The 18,268-nt window shown below is 36.0% G+C and overlaps 1 protein-coding gene across 5 annotated transcripts in view; it reads left to right on the top strand.

The window, feature by feature from the left end:
• Uggt1 (UDP-glucose glycoprotein glucosyltransferase 1) overlaps window positions 1-18,268 on the top strand; it is a 109,964-nt gene that overhangs the window by 27,897 nt on the left and 63,799 nt on the right. For all 5 annotated transcript variants that reach the window (XM_071619240.1, XM_027936780.2, XM_071619242.1 and 2 more), the window contains exons 9-15: window positions 596-696; window positions 1,498-1,597; window positions 3,014-3,074; window positions 8,439-8,530; window positions 9,891-10,041; window positions 12,226-12,345; window positions 13,947-14,032. In XM_071619240.1, the coding sequence (XP_071475341.1) occupies window positions 596-696; window positions 1,498-1,597; window positions 3,014-3,074; window positions 8,439-8,530; window positions 9,891-10,041; window positions 12,226-12,345; window positions 13,947-14,032 (711 nt within the window). The remainder of the gene's footprint in view (window positions 1-595; window positions 697-1,497; window positions 1,598-3,013; window positions 3,075-8,438; window positions 8,531-9,890; window positions 10,042-12,225; window positions 12,346-13,946; window positions 14,033-18,268) is intronic.

The raw sequence follows: 18,268 nt of genomic DNA, 5'->3' as shown, positions 1-18,268 counted from the left end.
AAACGGATTGTACTGTATTTCAGTATAAGAATTCATAACTGATTAGACAACTTATCACTATATATAGGCTGGAGGAAATTCATCTTGGGACTGGAAGAAATTTTTACCCAATTTTTTTTGAGAAATTAAAAAGATCTAGAAAAGTATAGAGTAATATATACCCATACAACTCACCACCCAGAATTGATTGTTGGTATACTTGTTTTTGTATTCCAGAGAACTACTTTGTAAAGTTTTCTTTTTTTCCAAATCCTAATATAAGACTTCTTTTACTTAAAAATAAAACAGTTCCAGTAAAAAACTACAGGTAAAGTTGAAGGCCCCATTGTTTTCTTCAAAAAAGAAACTCCTAGTTTCACTAACTTCTGCTTTAGTTGGGAATCCCTATTATAGTGCTTTATATTTCAGTGTGTAAATTTTATGGTGTTTGAACTAACTGATTTCCTATCTTATTTTTAGAGGAAAATAATTGTACTGTAATTTTTTTTCCTGAATCCAAGAAGGTTTTTTAGGGTTTAGAGGGGGAAATTGTGATGTTGGAGTCCTAGTACAAGTGTACTTTGAGAGCAAAGGACTGATTTTATATTTCTTTCAGAGACTTACACCCTGACCTGAAGGAACAGTTGAAAGAACTCAGAAAGCATCTTGTAGAGAGTACCAATGAAATGGCACCTTTGAAAGTTTGGCAGTTGCAAGGTGATGAAAATTTAGAGAGATCATTTCTGTCCTTATTTTATAAATTTTGTTGTATTAAATGCAGAATTTGAATTTGAATGTATTCACATAATTCTAAGATTTTAAAGACCAAGCAGGTATGATTAATTGACAAGAAAGCAAGTCCTTTTGTAGACAGAGAACATTAGGCCTTAAGTACAACATAAATGAATGCCAGATCTTTCAGTGACCAGACGTATAAGCTTGAATGTCAAAATATGTATAAAATATGTATCTTGCCTTTATGTTCTTATATGTATACTTTTTTGTTTTTGGTGATACAGAGGATTGAATCTGGTACTTGCTACGCAAGGACTCTATCATTGAACTACAACTCTCATTCCCCATTCATTTCTTAAAATATATAACTATATAATGTGAAGGCATGTAGGGGTAGAACGTGCGTGTGTACTTTTCTGTTCTGAAGAGCAAGTTACAAAGTCCCACCCCCCCAATGTAATTTGCTAAATGTTTTAATGTTATATTGTGTGCTATATTGTAAATTCAGAAGAAGGAAAGGAATTTGGGCTTAATTTAGCTTCTTCTAAAGGTGTTAGTATGTGTCCTAGTGTTTTATTACAGAAAGATCAGGATTGGCTCAGTGAACACTCTGGGGATCCATGAGGTGGGAAACCTAAAATTGCACCATGGGCACTTTTTGGAATGGTTGCATTCTATGACATTCTTTATTATCAAGAAAATAGTGGGAAGAAAAGGTAGTTTTTATGTGCTTCTCATTGTGTTAGGCTAATACCTTCTAACTTGTATCTGGCATTGTTGCAGACCTCAGTTTCCAGGCTGCTGCCCGAATCTTGTCTGCTCCTGTGGAGTTGGCTTTAGTGGTGATGAAAGATCTTAGTCAGAATTTTCCTACCAAAGCCAGGTAACATCGAGTAAGACTTTGATATGTTCTTCTTCTTCTAAGTGATATACCAATTATCTTCATATTTACATGCTAAATGACATAAGTAAAATATGAAAATGCTTAGAAAATATAAATTTTTATTCATCATCACTGTTGTGAGTGGAACCCTCTTTGTGAGAAGAGGACAAGATCATGCATGGTGTGGTTGACAGATGTAGGCAACATTCTTGGCTATTTACTAGTTGAAGTGACTTTGCAAATGAACAATTTCTCTTCACTATCTCAATGATAGAGTGGGAATAACAATACCTGCCTTTTAGAATTGAGTGAGTCACAGAGTATAGCATATGCTGATGTTACTAATCTAGAGTGTGCCACAGACCATGGCTTTCTCAGGGGTTGTACGTGTGTCATCTCATCGAATCTTGAAGAAGAAACTGAGTCAGGGAGATGAATTGACTTGTTAATGGTGACAGAATAAGTTTTTTTTTTTTTTTTTTAGATTGTGCTGAGGATCAAACCCAGAGCCTTATGCATGCCAACCAGGTGCTCTAACACTGAGCTACCGCCCAAGAATAACATTTTGATTTTTTGTTAACATTGCTTTCTATTATTTAAGATTATTTAAAATTGTTTTAAAAGCCAAATTTTTATTTTATTTTTTAAAGAGAGAGGGAGGAGAGAGAGAGAGAGAGAGAGAGAGAGAGAGAGAGAGAGAGAGAGAATTTTAATATTTATTTTTTAGTTATCGGCGGACACAACATCTTTGTTTGTATGTGGTGCTGAGAATCGAACCCGGGCTGCACGCATGCCAGGCGAGCGCGCTACAGCTTGAGCCACATCCTCAGCCCAAGCCAAATTTTTAGAAAGCATTGAAATAAATGGTTGCCTGCTTCTTTCTTGAGTCACTGCAGTGTTTTGACTTTTGATGTGAGATGTTTTATAAATAAATTTGTTTTTTACTTAAGTGTTATTGGTCTAGCATCCTACTTGAAGATAAAGATGGAGAATTCCACCTTCACCATAAGTGCTTAAAAAGGATGCACAATCTGCTGCCTTAGTTATTTAATATTATCTTTTAGTCTGTGAGCAGTAGAAATCATATATAGGAACATGGTACTCATTTAAGTAAGAACTTGGAAACAACTCCACTTGTTTTAAAGTACTGCTATTTGCTTTATTTATTTATTTATTTATTAATTATTTGTTTTTTGCAGTACTGGAGATTGAACCCAGGGCTTTGTGCATGCTAGGCAGGTGATATATAGTGATTTAAAATTGGACATCTATGAGAGGAGAAATATGTTTATCAATTGTATAGGTTTAAAATTTTGTTCAGTTTTTGTAATTTATTGAACAATATGTTTTATAATGAGAAAAATAGAAACTGAAGATTTGTCTATTGTGAGCGCTGATAATGATTTTGTTCCTTAGAGCAATAACGAAAACAGCTGTGAGTTCGGAACTTAGAACTGAAGTGGAAGAGAATCAGAAGGTATTAACCATTGGAAAATATTGACTGTTTTGTATTGTACCTTTCAAGAAGAAGAAGTCTGAGTTTAATCAGTAGCATTTAATACTGCTACTTTTCATTTATCAAGGATGGTGATATTTTGTTCATTTCTATTTTATGTTTTTAGTTTTTGACCAAAATTGAATATGAATGTACTTGAAAGATCAAGTGGTTCTACCACATTGTTTAAAAAACAGCATTATCTGATGTTTCACCCTGTTGAGTTCCTAACATGTTCCCTAACAGCATTTCATACTATGTTTACCTTTCTTAGAGCATCCACTTTCAACTTTTAGCTGATTCTTCAGATAGTTTTCTTCAGATTTCTAGTATGCCTAAGTTGGTATTTTATTTTTCAGCTTTCTATTTCAAGGATGATATTTATCTTTCTTCCACTGTCAACCCCTTAGTGTGCCATTATTTCTCCACATTGGTACTTGTCCCATTTCGTCAGCCTTCCCTATTGCAATTTTATCCAGTTTTGATCACTCAAATTTGGATAAGTTGCTTTTTATGTCAAATGTGTACAAGGCATCCTGGGGCTTTCCTTTAACCGCCTTTCTTGGATTCCATGTCTTCTTTGTTTTTCCTCTCTTATTTTGATGCAATACATCCTTCTATGTGAGAAAGTTGCAAGGGAGGTCAATTTTAACCTTTGTAACATAAATTTTTCACTTGTTTATATTGATCGGTTGCTAGGTATATGGCTTTAGATTGGGAGTCAATTTAGAAGTTTGAAGGATTACTTCTTGAAATTTTGATGTCCATTGTGGTCGTCGAGAAGTTTGAAGCCTTTATATGAGAACTCTTTATGCTTCCTGGAATTATTTGGAACCTTTTTTTTGACCCTAGTAATTTGAAGAAACTGATTGGAAGCCTTAAGGATGAGACTTTTTTACTATAGGGTGTTCTGGTGTGGCCATTTCCTAGGGTACCCTGATTTGTAGAGACTGCCCAGGCCTATCAGATTCTTAGTGCTTTGCACTTCAATATGAGCAGTTAGCCACTTATCACTAGACACCTGAGGAAAGCCTCCAATCCCAAAGACAAAGAGACTGACATCCCAAACAGGCTGCTTTAGAGGAAGTGAGCTGGGCACTGTAGTCCAGCCACTAGAGAGGCTGAGGCAGGAAGTTCATTTGAGCCCAGAAATTCAAGGCGAGACTAGACAACATAGCAAGGCCCTTTCTGGAAGAAGTGGGGGTGGAAACAAAAACAACAAAAAGAAGAGGAAGTAGGCATCACAAAGAGAAGAAAACAAAGGCACTCTTTAAATCCTCAGAGAGCCATGAGAATATCAGCAAAGAAGAATTCAAGAGCATGGAAAACTCCTGGAATTTAAAAATTTGACAGCTGTAGGAAAACTCTCATCAAAGAGACTGATCAGTCTCCAGAAGATTTGTGAATCTTCTGCCTGGAGGGTACAGTCTGGCTGCCAGGGTTATAGAAACCTGGTAGGGAAGAGCATTTGGAAACATCCTCAATCTCCCATTTTCAGCAGGGACCCCTGTGCTTATCTAATTTCCCACAGCCCACAGATTCTCTGTTTTGCTCTTTCTGGGCCATGAGCCTCCATTTTTCTGGAGTATAGGGTTCAGTGACAATAGTCACCTGGCTGTGTGGGATCAACAGGAGGGCCATGTCTTAAAGAGGTTTTCTGCCAGCCTCTTTTGTACATGTGTCCTTTGGGCTGTGAATTCCTGAGTCTTTGGGTGCTCCACAGAGTAACTTGGGTTTCTTGTTGACTTTTCCTACCTTCTACCTAGCAATAAGCTTTCTTGGAATTGCTAGTCCAGTTTTTACTCGCCCCTTTCCCTTCTGCTTCCAAAATTTTTTGGCCTTTTTCTTTTCTGTTCTTTTTGCCCTGTGAACTCATAACTAAAAAAGGTTCTTTTCCTGACTTTTCAATACAGTTTCAGGAGGGAAAAAAATACTTGTGTTCAATTCACTGCCTTTATACCAAATTTCCTTAACTTTTATGTGTAAGATACTAATTAATTAAATAGTTCTGAGAAACAAGCAAACTGAGTATTTCTCAAATATTGACTGAATTGACAAAACTATTTAATTCAAATTTCCAGAATAATAATATCAAATATTACTTAGGCTTTCCCCCACCAAGAAGACAGAACATTAAATTGTGCAGGCTATATTGGTGTTTCCTGGGTTCTTACTTCTTTTGAGTAAAACATTTTATTAAAACATAAAGTACATAAAAAATGCATCCCAAAGTATAAAACATACAAAAATGTGCCCAGATCCCAAATCTTTAGTTTGATTAATTTTCCCAAAGTAAACTCACCTGTGTTACTAGTGTCCAGATCTAGAAATAGATATAAACTGTATTTACCAGCTGAGAGTCAGTTTTTCTAAGGCTCCGGAATAAGTGGATGTGTGTAGTTCTTCTCTCCCATGGAAGAAATGCGAATTCTCAATTGATGCAACTCTGCATGGTCCCCTTACCCTTTTTTATTTTTAATTGGCAAGTATATATTCGTGGTATACAACTCAATATTTTGAAATATATGTGTATTTTAATATTATCCCCTTATCTTGCTTACTACTTAATCCTGATGGCCATGAAGCAACAGCTATGGCTTCCTCATTGTTTTGTTCTTTTCCCATGTGACACTAGATCTTTTTTTTTTTTTTTTGAAGGAAAAATGAAGATAAAATTTTATTACTGTAATAAAATGTATCATAAATAAAGAAAAAAGACCAATTGTAGACATTTGGGAAAAAGATAAAGTATAAAATCTAACAAAGAAATAATATAGAAAAAAGAAATAAAATGTAGAAAGAACTCCTATACACCAATGATGGTGGTGGTTCAGTGCTACTATTCTGAGCCCTTGATATATATATCAACTCGTTTAATATTTCCTACATTCTTATGAGATAGGTGTTTATTATCCCTATTTTACAGATGAAGAAACAGGCAGAGAAAGGTTTTGATAACTTGTTGAAGATTACACAGCTAGTAAATCATGAAGCTGAGTTTAAAACCTACGAGTCTGACCCCAGTTCTTATGATCTTGAACAATATGTTTGCTCTCAAATTCAATACAAAAATCAACCCAAGTAGCTAACACATACATAAGAAAAATCTCAACTTCACTAGCAATCATGGATGTGCATATTAAAATACCAAGAAAGAGTCATCTACACCCCTGAGTTGAACCATTTTCTTTCTTTTTTTTTTTTTTTAATTTTTTATTGTTGGCTGTTCAAAACATTACATAGTTCTTGATATATCATATTTCACACTTTGATTCAAGTGGGTTATGAGCTCCCATTTTTACCCCATATACAGATTGCAGAGTCACATCAGTTACACATCCATTGATTTACATATTGCCATACTAGTGTCTGTTGTGTTCTGCTGCCTTTCCTATCCTCTACTATCCCCCCTCCCCTCCCCTCCCCTCCCTTCTTCTCTCTCTGCCCCCTCTACTGACATTCATTTGTCCCCATTGTATTATTTTTCCCTTTCCCCTCACTTCCTCTTGTATGTACTTTTGTATAACTCTGAGGGTCTCCTTCCATTTCCATGCAATTTCCCTTCTCTCTCCCTTTCCCTCCCACCTCTCATCCCTGTTTAATGTTAATCTTCTTCTCATGCTCTTCGACCCTACTCTGTTCTTAGTTACTCTCCTTATATCAAAGAAGACATTTGGCATTTGTTTTTTAGGGATTGGCTAGCTTCACTTAGCATAATCTGCTCTAATGCCATCCATTTCCCTGTAAATTCTATGATTTTGTCATTTTTTAATGCAGAGTAATACTCCATTGTGTATAAATGCCACATTTTTTTTATCCATTCATCTATTGAAGGGCATCTAGGTTGGTTCCACAGTCTTGCTATTGTGAATTGTGCTGCTATGAACATCGATGTAGCAGTGTCCCTGTAGCATGCTCTTTTTAGGTCTTTAGGGAATAGACCGAGAAGGGGAATAGCTGGGTCAAATGGTGGCTCCATTCCCAGCTTTCCAAGAAATCTCCATACTGCTTTCCAAATTGGCTGCACCAATTTGCAGTCCCACCAGCAATGTACAAGTGTACCCTTTTCCCCACATCCTCGCCAGCACTTGTTGTTGTTTGACTTCATAATGGCTGCCAATCTAACTGGAGTGAGATGGTATCTTAGGGTGGTTTTGATTTGCATTTCTCTGACAGCTAGAGATGGTGAGCATTTTTTCATGTACTTGTTAATTGATTGTATGTCCTCCTCTGAGAAGTGTCTGTTCAGGTCCTTGGCCCATTTGTTGATTGGGTTGTTTGTTCTCTTATTGTCTAATTTTTTGAGTTCTTTATATACTCTGGATATTAGGGCTCTATCTGAAGTGTGAGGAGTAAAGATTTGTTCCCAGGATGTAGGCTCTCTATTTACCTCTCTTATTGTTTCTTTTGCTGAGAAAAAACTTTTTAGTTTGAGTAAGTCCCATTTGGACACTAGATCTTAAAAGTATATTTTTTCTTAGTCTGCTAACAACTAGTGGGTGAAGGGAGCTCAGTGGTTCCCAGTCCAGCTGTAGGTTCCTAAGGGATTAAGTTTTGCTTCTGGTATCTAATTTCTTCTGGTTTCCACTACGTGGCTCAGTTTCCTGTGGTATAGAATATACCAATAATAGTTTCTTTTGAGAGAAAGAGAAATTGAATGGAAAGGTCATTATTAACAGACACTTCAACATGAAATCAGAGCAATTTCCATTGGCTCAGGCAAATCTCAGGGACTGCATAGCCACCTGAGTGCAGGGCCATCAGCATCTGGGGACTGGCAGGAGGCCAGATCTTGCAGGGCTAGGCAGTAGGAGGCATTGTTGTCCCCAGCACAGCAGCTTAGTTTTTTGTTGTGCCTTGGTTTGAAGGAAACCCTTTTTGGTGTGATCCCTGAACTTCATCAAGAGGGTTCAGCTGTTATTATTGACTGCTGTCACAGCCTTAATTGATATCACAAATAGGGAAAACAACAGAAATGTAAAAAAAGATAAGGGTAGAAAGCTTGCCCACTATTGTCTGGCATTGGTGAACAAAAGTAAGAGTCTTTGGGTGCTCCACAGGGTAACTTGGGTTTCTTGTTGACTTTTTTTTCAGACAGGTTTTAGAATTTCCCTTATCATCATTAGAATGAGGGATGGAGGAAAGGGAAGAAAGGTGTATGTCCTATGTATCAGCACTTTCATTTATTATATTGAATTCAAAGAAGATGTGTGAGAGTATATGGAAGGAAATCTTAACCCCGCCTTAGAATATCAAGATTTGTACAGACAGTAAACCCCAGCAATGCAGAAGGTTTTGTTCAACACTCTCTCACCATTCTCTAATAATTTTCTTTTTCTTTTTCAGTATTTTAAGGGAACTTTAGGAATACAGCCTGGAGACTCTGCTCTCTTCATCAATGGGCTTCATATTGATTTAGATACACAGGATATATTCAGGTACAGATGATTTTTTTTTCTCATTTTGTAAGTTTTTATAATGTGTATGTAATTCCTTGTGATGTGTTCAGATTGTTGTCCCTTCTTACTGTGGCATGAGGCAAAGACAATTTACCAGGCTGTACTCCCCAACCCCAAGGGTGTGGAGGTGGGCCCATGCTGTCCCTGGGGTGGACATTGTGATCTAGTGCCATCTTGTAACACAATGCATGTTCAAGGACTCAGTGTTTTTCAAGGATGCCCTTTTAGAGCTGAAGTTTACCTGTTAAGGATAGCATCAGAAAAGACCTCTTGCTTTTGGGATAGGGCGAAGGGGTTTATTCAAAATGCTGTCTCTGAAGGCATTATTATTTGAAAACCTACTTTTTGTTATTCTTAAAATGTAGTTTAAAACTATTTAGCCCCAAATTATCTTTATGATTTTGGTGGGAGGGGAGTGGATAGTCAGGTAGAATTCAGATTTTTTCCTTAGAATTAAAATCAAGACAGTTGTCACTGGCTTCCTAATTGCAAAAATAAAAATAATTGTTAATACTTCAGAAATAGTTTACACAATAAAATATTTTCATATTAGTTATTTTAATTAAACATTTATACCCATTTATTGCATTATGGAGCTAGTGATGATAAGTCAGTTAAATGGATGTGAATACTTTAAAAAAATTGTCCATGTGCTTTTATTGAATGGTTTATTAAAAACATATACAGTCCTTTTTAGTGTATTAAAATGGTGTACTTGTTCACTAAAACCAATGCAAAATAATACAGAGATAAGGGAACTAAAAAGTAAAGTTTCATCCCATCTTATTTCATCCAGTTCCCTTTCTTCTTCCCCAGCAATTCTCCAGACTTTTTTTCTGTGGTCGTGTGTGTGTGTGTGTGTGTGTGTGTGAGTGTGTGTTTGTATACATGCCTGTGTCAATTAATATTGATATAAACATTAAAGATATATAATTTAGTATCTTTGTGATTTTAAACTTTATTTTGAGATAATTGTAGACTCACATGCAGTTGTTAGAAATAATGCACGGAGGCTAGTGTACTGTTTTTAAAAACATGCAGTGTACTGTAGATTTAGAGTTATTTCATCCTCAAATTGTATTCATACTTAGAGATAATCTATATATACACTGAGAAGTGTAAATAAATAGGAGCCAAGAAGCATGTTCTACCCCTCCTGTCCTGCACACTTTGATGGGATAAAACAAGGGGAAAAGTTCCCTTGTTGAGTTTCTGAATTTAATTTGGCACTGAGTTTGACCTGATGAATCTTCTTTTCTTTTTTTCCCCCCACAGCAAGGATCTAAATTTTTCTTACTAAATACCTAGGTTTGCTTTTTTAATTAATTTTTCCCCCTAGTTTGTTTGATGTATTGAGGAATGAAGCCCGGGTAATGGAGGGTCTGCACAGACTGGGAATAGAAGGCATCGCTCTGCATAATATTTTGAAGCTGAACATCCAGCCTTCTGAGGCTGACTATGCTGTAGACATCAGGAGTTCTGCTATTTCAGTGAGTATTCCTTTGAGGTATCAAGGGGCATTCTAGTCAGGCATCTTAATTATAGCTTTCCAATTTGTCTTTTCTGAGAGTTCAGCAATTCCCACCATCTTTTGTGTTGCCATCATGGATTTGCAACTGTTTATGTGGAACTATGCATATACTACAAAGTAGCTCTTAAATGCTCCTAAAAGTTGAGCTATTGTCACTGCTTTGGTTGATAATGATCTCTGTCTACATTGTATCCCTAGGATTCAACTGAGCACCTCTCAGGAAGGAGGGTCTAGTTGGTATTTTATCAGCTACATACAGTCCTATGAGATTTTGTGGCAATGTGTGTGATTTAAAACTGCTAAATAATTCACAATTTTGGAGGGGGGGAGGGCTAGGGAAGAATAGAGTTACTTTAGATTAGGTAGAAGGGAGTGAAGGGAGGGGAGGGAGTATGGAAGCATGAAAGATAGTAGAATGAATCAGACATTATTTCCCTATGTACATATATGACTATATGACTGGTGTAATTCTACATCATGTACAACCAGAAGAATGAGAAATTATACTCCATTTATGTATGATGTATCAAAGTGCACTCTAGTGTCATATATAATTAGAACAAATTATAAAAACTAAAAAAAAAAATAGTATGATGGTTAGTTAATAACCTTCCTTTCTAGTACTTTATTACCTACTATGTGATCTCTCTGAGCCTTTGTCACCTTTAAGAAAGAATGTGGGGAGTAGTGTCATCGTAGGTGGTCATGGTAATAATAAGATTGGAGTAGCCTCATATGGCTAGTACATCTTAGCACCCTAGGAATTTTGATAGAAAAATAATGTAGAATGGAGATGATCACATATGAATTTTTATGGGTGATTAAACTGTTATGTATTTTCATGAATACTGTTATGGCATTTGTTTTTATGATTAAAATGTTTTACTTGTAAAGAGTAAACAGAATAACATAAATATGACATTTGTTAATAAAGGGGTTAACAACTATATGAGCCATCTATATACTTTCTAAATAATCATTTTGTGTCAAATCTCTGGGAAAAAATATTTCAGTATTTCCCTTCCCAGTTTCACTTGTTTCCTCCATGAAAGTAATTATTCTCTGTAGTTGATATGCATTCCCCTGTCCCGTATTTTATTATGTTATTTCCTACTAAATATTTTAAATATTTGGATAGTCTTCCCCTATCATTGTCCTTCATCAGCTTCCTTTTTTAAGCAGGTTTTTTCAAGACTTGTAGGTTGATGTTGATACATAGTTTTTTATATCATATTTTATGTTTTACTTTTTTAAAGAAAATCTTTTATACATTTTTAGTTTTAAGATATAAAAGCTTTATGTAGTGCAAATCATTATCCAGCCATCAGTTTTCTCCTCAGAGTCAGCAAGGATCAGCATTTAACTTACATCCTTCCAGAAATACTCTATGCATCCATGAACAAGGAAATAAACACATAATTCCTTCACCCCTACTCTTTTGAAAGAAATGATAGGTACATAGATACATACTGTTTGTTCATTGTTTTCTCTATGGACATTAAGTCATTTCTAATTTTACTATTGAAACAGTGCTTTAATGGCTCTTTTTGTACATCTTCCCTTGGCCATGTGCATATGAAATGTCTTTGGGGTAGATACCTAGATCTGGAGTAATTAGGGGTAGGGTACGAATCAAATCTTCAGCTTTATTAGGTCTGTTTCTCTAAAGTAAATGTTCCAGACGTCAGCATTGGGTGAGAGTTCATATTGCTGTACATTTTTGCCTGTTTTTGGATATTGACAAACTTTGAATTTGTTTTCAGTTTAATGAATGAAATTTCATTGTTGTTTTAGTTTATATTTCCCAGATTACAATTGAGGGTATATGCTTTCTTTGTATTTATTGCCCATTTGGATTTCTTTTGTAAATTTCTTTCATATTCTTGACACATTTTCTTTGAATTGCTTGCCTCTTTTTTTTTTTTACTGGTATTTCATGACTCTAGTCCTTTATTGTTTTTATTGGCTGAAATAATTTTATTTATTCTGTGGCTTGTCTTTTAGGCACTTATTTTTCTACTTGATTCTTATGTCTTTGAAAAGGGTCTTGTTCCGTGTAATTCTTCTCAAAATAAAGTCTTAATTGCAATTTTAGTAACTAGTGACTAAAATATATGTGCCATGTTGTGTTATTTTTTTCTAGTGGGTCAACAACCTGGAGGCTGATAGCAGATATAATTCATGGCCTTCTAGTCTACAGGAGTTGCTTCGACCTACCTTTCCTGGTGTTATTCGGCAGATTAGGAAAAACTTGCATAACATGGTAAATGAAACTTCTACTTATTGTTTGCCTGTGAACTGTTTCTCCCTTCCCCTCTTCCTATTTTTTTGTCCTTTACTAGTTGCTTCCCCACAACTACTACCATCACCAGTTCAACTTCTTGTTCAAACAGAAAGGGCTTTGGAATGTATGGATCTTTTATTGTGCTGAGATGCTACATCAGCATTGCAGCCTGTATCAGTGTGTGAGGAAATGCTCCTCATGTGTAACACAAAGCTTTAGATTTAGGCTACATCATTTTAGTTTTTTGTTTGTATTTGTTTTTGCAGTGCTGGGGATTGAACCAGACCTCACATATATGAGTCATACATTCTGCCATTGAGCTCCAGCTCCAGCCTCTGGTTTAGTTAAGAGCGGTTTTAGGTTCATGGCAATTTAAGTTTTAAGACAGTTCTCCTTTTCACTTAGTAGATGCATATTACTACTGGTTTTCTTTAATGTCTTTTTTTTTTTTTTTTTTCCTGGAAGTACTTTCGATTGAACGCAGGATTGCTCAATAACTGAGCTACACACCCAGCCCCTTTTATTTTATTCTGAAACAGGGTCTTGTTAAGTTGACCAGGCTGGCCTTGAACTTACAATCCTTCTGCCTCAGCGTCCTGAGTGCACCAGGATTACAGGTGTGTGCCATCACACCCTACTGCTTTTTTTTTTTTTAAGTATATTAATTTCTTAAATTTAGTGATTCAGTGTAATTCCTTAAATAGGTCCTTTCATCAGCTTCTTCTTATTGTTCCTCATTTCACTACTTTAGAGAAATTGAGCTAGAGGGTACTTAGCTGGTCCTCTTTTTCCCTTTCATTTTTTTCTTTGAAAGTGGGGCCAGTTGGTGCTAGAGTGGGCTTATTTAGAGCCTTTGGGGAAACTGCCTGTTGTACTTTTCTCACTCTTTAAACTATATTTTTCCTTCCAAAATTTTGTTCTTCCTTTTTTATGGAGAAAGAACTTTATTAAATAATAGAGTATGTGTAAGTTGCTTAGCACCTAAGTGCTCAATGTTTATGCAATAGCTGTTATTGTGGTCTAAGACTTGAGTTCTAAACAAATTCTTAATTCAGAGATCCTAAGCTGATGTGGCAGGGCATGCCCAGCTGCTGGGGAAATTTAGGCAAGAGGATCACTTGAGATCAGCTTGGGCAGCATAGAAAAACCCCATCACAAACAACAAAAAACAACCAAACAAACAACAAGGAGAGAGAGAGAGAGAGAGAGAGAGAGAGAGAGAGAGAGAGAGAGAGAGAGAGAGAGATCTTTAGAAATAAACATACAAAGAAGGACTCTTTTCTAGGGTGAGAGCATTGATACAACATTTTTGGTTTGATGTAGTAGAAGAATAGCGGTCAGCTGTCTAGAATACTGTTCCCATGTTACCAGTAGAAATCCATGAGGAAATCTTTGCTCTTTACTAACCACATTCTTTGACAAAGATGGATACAGCTGCTGGTTGTCTAATTCCTCTTTTATGTGGTTCAGTAGTAGATACAAAAATCTTGGCTTCATGTAAGATGACTAATTTCTATTGGCCCAGAAACATTTGAATAAATGTCATTTCATGGGTTCTTTTCCTTACCCTCCCCCTACAGGTTATCATAGTTGATCCTGCACATGAGGCCACAGCAGAGTTGATTAACACAGCTGAAATGTTCCTCAGTAATCATATACCATTAAGGTAACACTAGTATTGATTTGATAATCTCTCTAATTTAGCTGAGGTTTTGTTTGTCATTCTAAAGTATAAATCTGGGTGCTACTGAATTGTAGGATAATTAATAGTGAGGATCATTAATGGCAATTTTACCTTCTACTTGGAATTGAAGCCAGTATCTTTTGGGGCTCAGAATTTGATTTTCAATGAATAGGAGCTTACCACCATTGAATTATTAATAAATACCTATTTAAAAATAGTTCATGGTTTCAGTTTGCTTTCCAGTGCAGGAGAGTTTTCCTAGGTGAGTGACCACATCACAAAGCTAATTTCCACTTTCGGCAAACATATAGAGCTATGCTGTAGTTGCTGTCAGACCATCAGGGACTAAATGTTACAAAATGTAACACAGCCTTTTATAGTGCAGACAGACACATTTATTTCAGTCACATTGCCAAATTTTCCAAATTTCTAGTTTTTTTCAAGAACAAAAAATGTTTAAGGTTTTACATTTAAGTGTTAAGATATTTTTACTTTTATTCTGAATGCTTCTGATAATTTTACATGTGATGAAATTTGTATTCTTAGAAAATCAAGAAAATAAAGATGGAAAGCACTGTTTAGCCAGCAAGTATTAGCATGTGTTTCGTATCCAACACCAAACTGTTGTGGATGTTTTAAAAGCTATATTCCTACCTTCTTGGAAGAAATCTTCAAGTGTATTTCAAACACTTAAGACTTCTAGAAGATCAAGTGCTAGATTATATCATACTAGCTATAAGTGCTTTAGAATTCAGGGAAACAAACAATAGACTGAGAAGTTTGGCATGCTCAGATATCTCAATCTGTGGAAGAAGTTGTTTTTCAGAGAGACTTTGAAGAAAACAGAATTTCAAATGCTAAAAAAGCAGTAAAACATTTCATATAAAACGCGAATGTACTTGGTAAGATGGAGGAATAAAGTACTGAATCACAACCAGAGCTATATTTTGATTAAAAGTGACATCTAAGAATATGGAAGTGGACTCATGGTACACAGTGGGCACTGATGAAATATTTATTGATTGTACTGAGGGACAGGAAAAAGGACTGTGATCTTCAGTTGACAAAGGTAGATAAGAATAAGCCACCCAGACTCTGAGGCAACAGAAAAGTGTGTTGTGAACAGTTTTGGGGGAAACCTGAGCAGGCAGGCTTTACTTTTGCTGTTTTTTTTTTTTTTTACTTTTTTTTTTTTTTACTTTTGCTCTTGTTGTGGGTGAATGTGGTCCTGCACTAAGGTTTTGGCAGGGGAGAGGTGCCTACATGTTTTCAGACTCCCTCCTGATATCTGTGGAGGGAGGGCCCAGAAGATAATTCCTGGCCAAGCCAACAAAAAAACCTTTGAATCCTGTACTCCAAATTGGAAACTCGGAAATGAGGAATTAGTTATAAGGAGATAATAAGGTTCTGCTGCTCTAACTTGGTGTTAGCTCATAGGTTTGCTTATATAAGAATATTAGACTGCTTTTCATGATTTCAATCAGAAGTGGGATTAAAAAAAAAAAGACGGTTTTCAACAAAAAAATCTTTCTATCTCTGTCCGCATAAACATCCACCTCAGCAGAGCCAATCAATTTTTTTTTGGGGGGGATGGTAGACATTCTTTATTCAGAGGCACCAATAGCCCCTGTGCAGCTCACAGCTCCTGCTTCAGCCCCAACTCAGTTCCATGTAGTCCCATGAGCCATTTCCATAGGGGATATATATATATATATATATATATATATATATATATATATATATATATATATATGTGTGTGTGTGTGTGTGTGTGTGTGTGTGTGTATATATATATATATGATCTCCTGTATTTGCTTAACTCTTTACAATGATCATGCTGTAGGGAAGAGCTAATCAATTTTAACAATTTGATATATAACTTTATATTTTCCTCTGTTTTTAAGCTGTAACCCCTCTATTCTAAAATTAATAGATCGCTTTTTTAGAACTATGTTGATTAATTAATTAATATTGGTACACTAATATTAACTAAACTCCAAAGCTTCTATTAAGATTTACTGTTTGTGTGGTACATGCTAAGGGGTTTTGATAAAGGACAAATGTGGAATGTCACGTATCTCTATTATAGTATCATATGAGTTCAAGTCACTGCCCTAAAAATCTACTGTGCTCCACCTGTTTGTTTCTTCCTCCATTATCCCCAGAGCCTTGGCAACTATTTATCTTTTAACAGTCTTCATAGTTTCGCCCTTTATAGAATGGCACATAGTTTTAGTCATGCAGTATATAGTATATAGTCTTTTTTGAATGAGCTTCCTTGCATTGAAGATTCTTCTGTAGCTTTTTTTTTTGGTGCCTGGGTTTGAACCTACTGAGCTACATCCCCAACCCTTTTTTATATATTTTATTTAGAGACAGGGTCTCGCTGAGTTGCTGAGGCTGGCTTTGAACTTGCAATCCACCTGCCTCAGCTTCCTGAGCCATTGGGATTACAGGCATGGTCCACTGTTCCTGGCCTCCATTTCTTTGTGGGTTGATAATTTCATGTCTTTTAATCCCTTTTATGGATATATCACAGTTTATCTGTTCACCTGTTGAAGGACATCTTTGTGCTTCCAAATTTGGGCAATTATGAATAAAGCTTCTGAAAACGTCTGTATGCAGGTATTTGTGTGGACACAGATAACATTGCTAATATTGGCTAAATACCAAGCAAAATTTCTGGATTGTGTGATAAGCGTATGCTTAATTTTGTGCCCTCTCATTGCTTATCATCAAGGCTGACTCATCACCACTTTGTACACCATCAGAGATACAACTTGTTATGGCCATTTGTCCCTATGCAACATCCCTTAGGCGCTAAATCCAAGTGGGTTTTTTGGTATATGTAGCTTTGATCTCAGTATTCAAGTCTTCTATCTTATTTGACTGGGAAATGAGCACAAATCCACTTATCCAAGGCAAATCATGATTTTTTTTTTTTTTTTAAAAGAGAGAGAGAGAGAATTTTTTTTTTTAATATTTATTTTTTAGTTATTGGCGGACACAACATCTTTGTTTGTATGTGGTGCTGAGGATCGAACCCGGGCTGCACGCATGCCAGGCAAGCGCGCTACTGCTTGAGCCACATCCCCAGCCCGCAAATCATGATTTAATTCCACATGAGTACTAAAGAACACCGATGTTATTAACCTTAATATTAAAAGGGCATCTGGCAAAATCATTTCTGTGGGCAGGTACTTAAGTTTGTATGAATGTATTGTGTATTTTCCAGAGGAAGAGAACATTTTTGGCTCATTTTAATTTGTTAATATGCAGATAAATATTAGTGTTCCTTGTTTCAAATCTTTCATTTAGTGCCTGAGATGACTTTAGGTAAAAGCAGTTAGCCAGAATTCACTATTTATTCAAGTGCCTGTACAACTCAAATCAAAGGGCTGGTGCCTCTGTTGGTCTCCAGTCACATAAAACTCTTCTGGGATGCTTTTCACAGAAGAGCAGTGTGACACCTTGTTTTGGCCACTGTCTTCTCTTTATCCCATCTCCAAACTTTTTCCTCTTTTATTGCCAACCTCACTCTCAAGGGTTCTAAAACTAGCCCCCAGTTGACTCTCTGCTCTGAAACCTATACAGAGATCACAGAAACAATATTGTGGCCACTGTTAACATTTATTTTGCTCCCAGTGAAACACCAGTGTTCCTCCATTAAAATACTTCATTAGAATTAAAGAGATATTTGATGGGAAATGTAGGGATTGCTGTGCTAGAGGCTCCCTTCATGGGTATTACTTTAGGATGGGGCCAAGGAGAGAAGAAAAGGACAGGAGTGAAGAAATAAAAACAACAACAATAAATAAAACAAAAGTGTATGATTAGTTGTCTTACAAAGTAGCTGCACTTCTACTGGCAGTGAATGAGAGTTCCTGTGGTTCCACTCCATGCCAGTGTTTCGTATTGTCAGTGTTTTTGTGTTTGGCCATTCTAATAGACATGTAGTAATATAACATTATTGTTCTGCAATGACATAGGATGTTCCGCATATCTTTTTTGGTAAAGTGTCTGTATAGATTATTTGTCCATTATAAAATTTGGTTGCTTTCCTAATGTTGTTTTCAGAGTTGTTTTTATATTTTAGCTACCAGTCCTTTATCAAATGGGTATTTTGCTAAGATTTTCTGCCAGTTTGTGGCTTTTCCTTCTGCTTTTTATAGAGCAAAAGTTTTTAATTTTTTAAAATTTAATTTCATTTTTATTTGT

Source organism: Marmota flaviventris, chromosome 11 (genome assembly GCF_047511675.1).
Source record: "Marmota flaviventris isolate mMarFla1 chromosome 11, mMarFla1.hap1, whole genome shotgun sequence".
NCBI classification, from domain to species: domain Eukaryota; kingdom Metazoa; phylum Chordata; class Mammalia; order Rodentia; family Sciuridae; genus Marmota; species Marmota flaviventris.
This window is presented reverse-complemented; position numbering and strand designations above follow the sequence as displayed.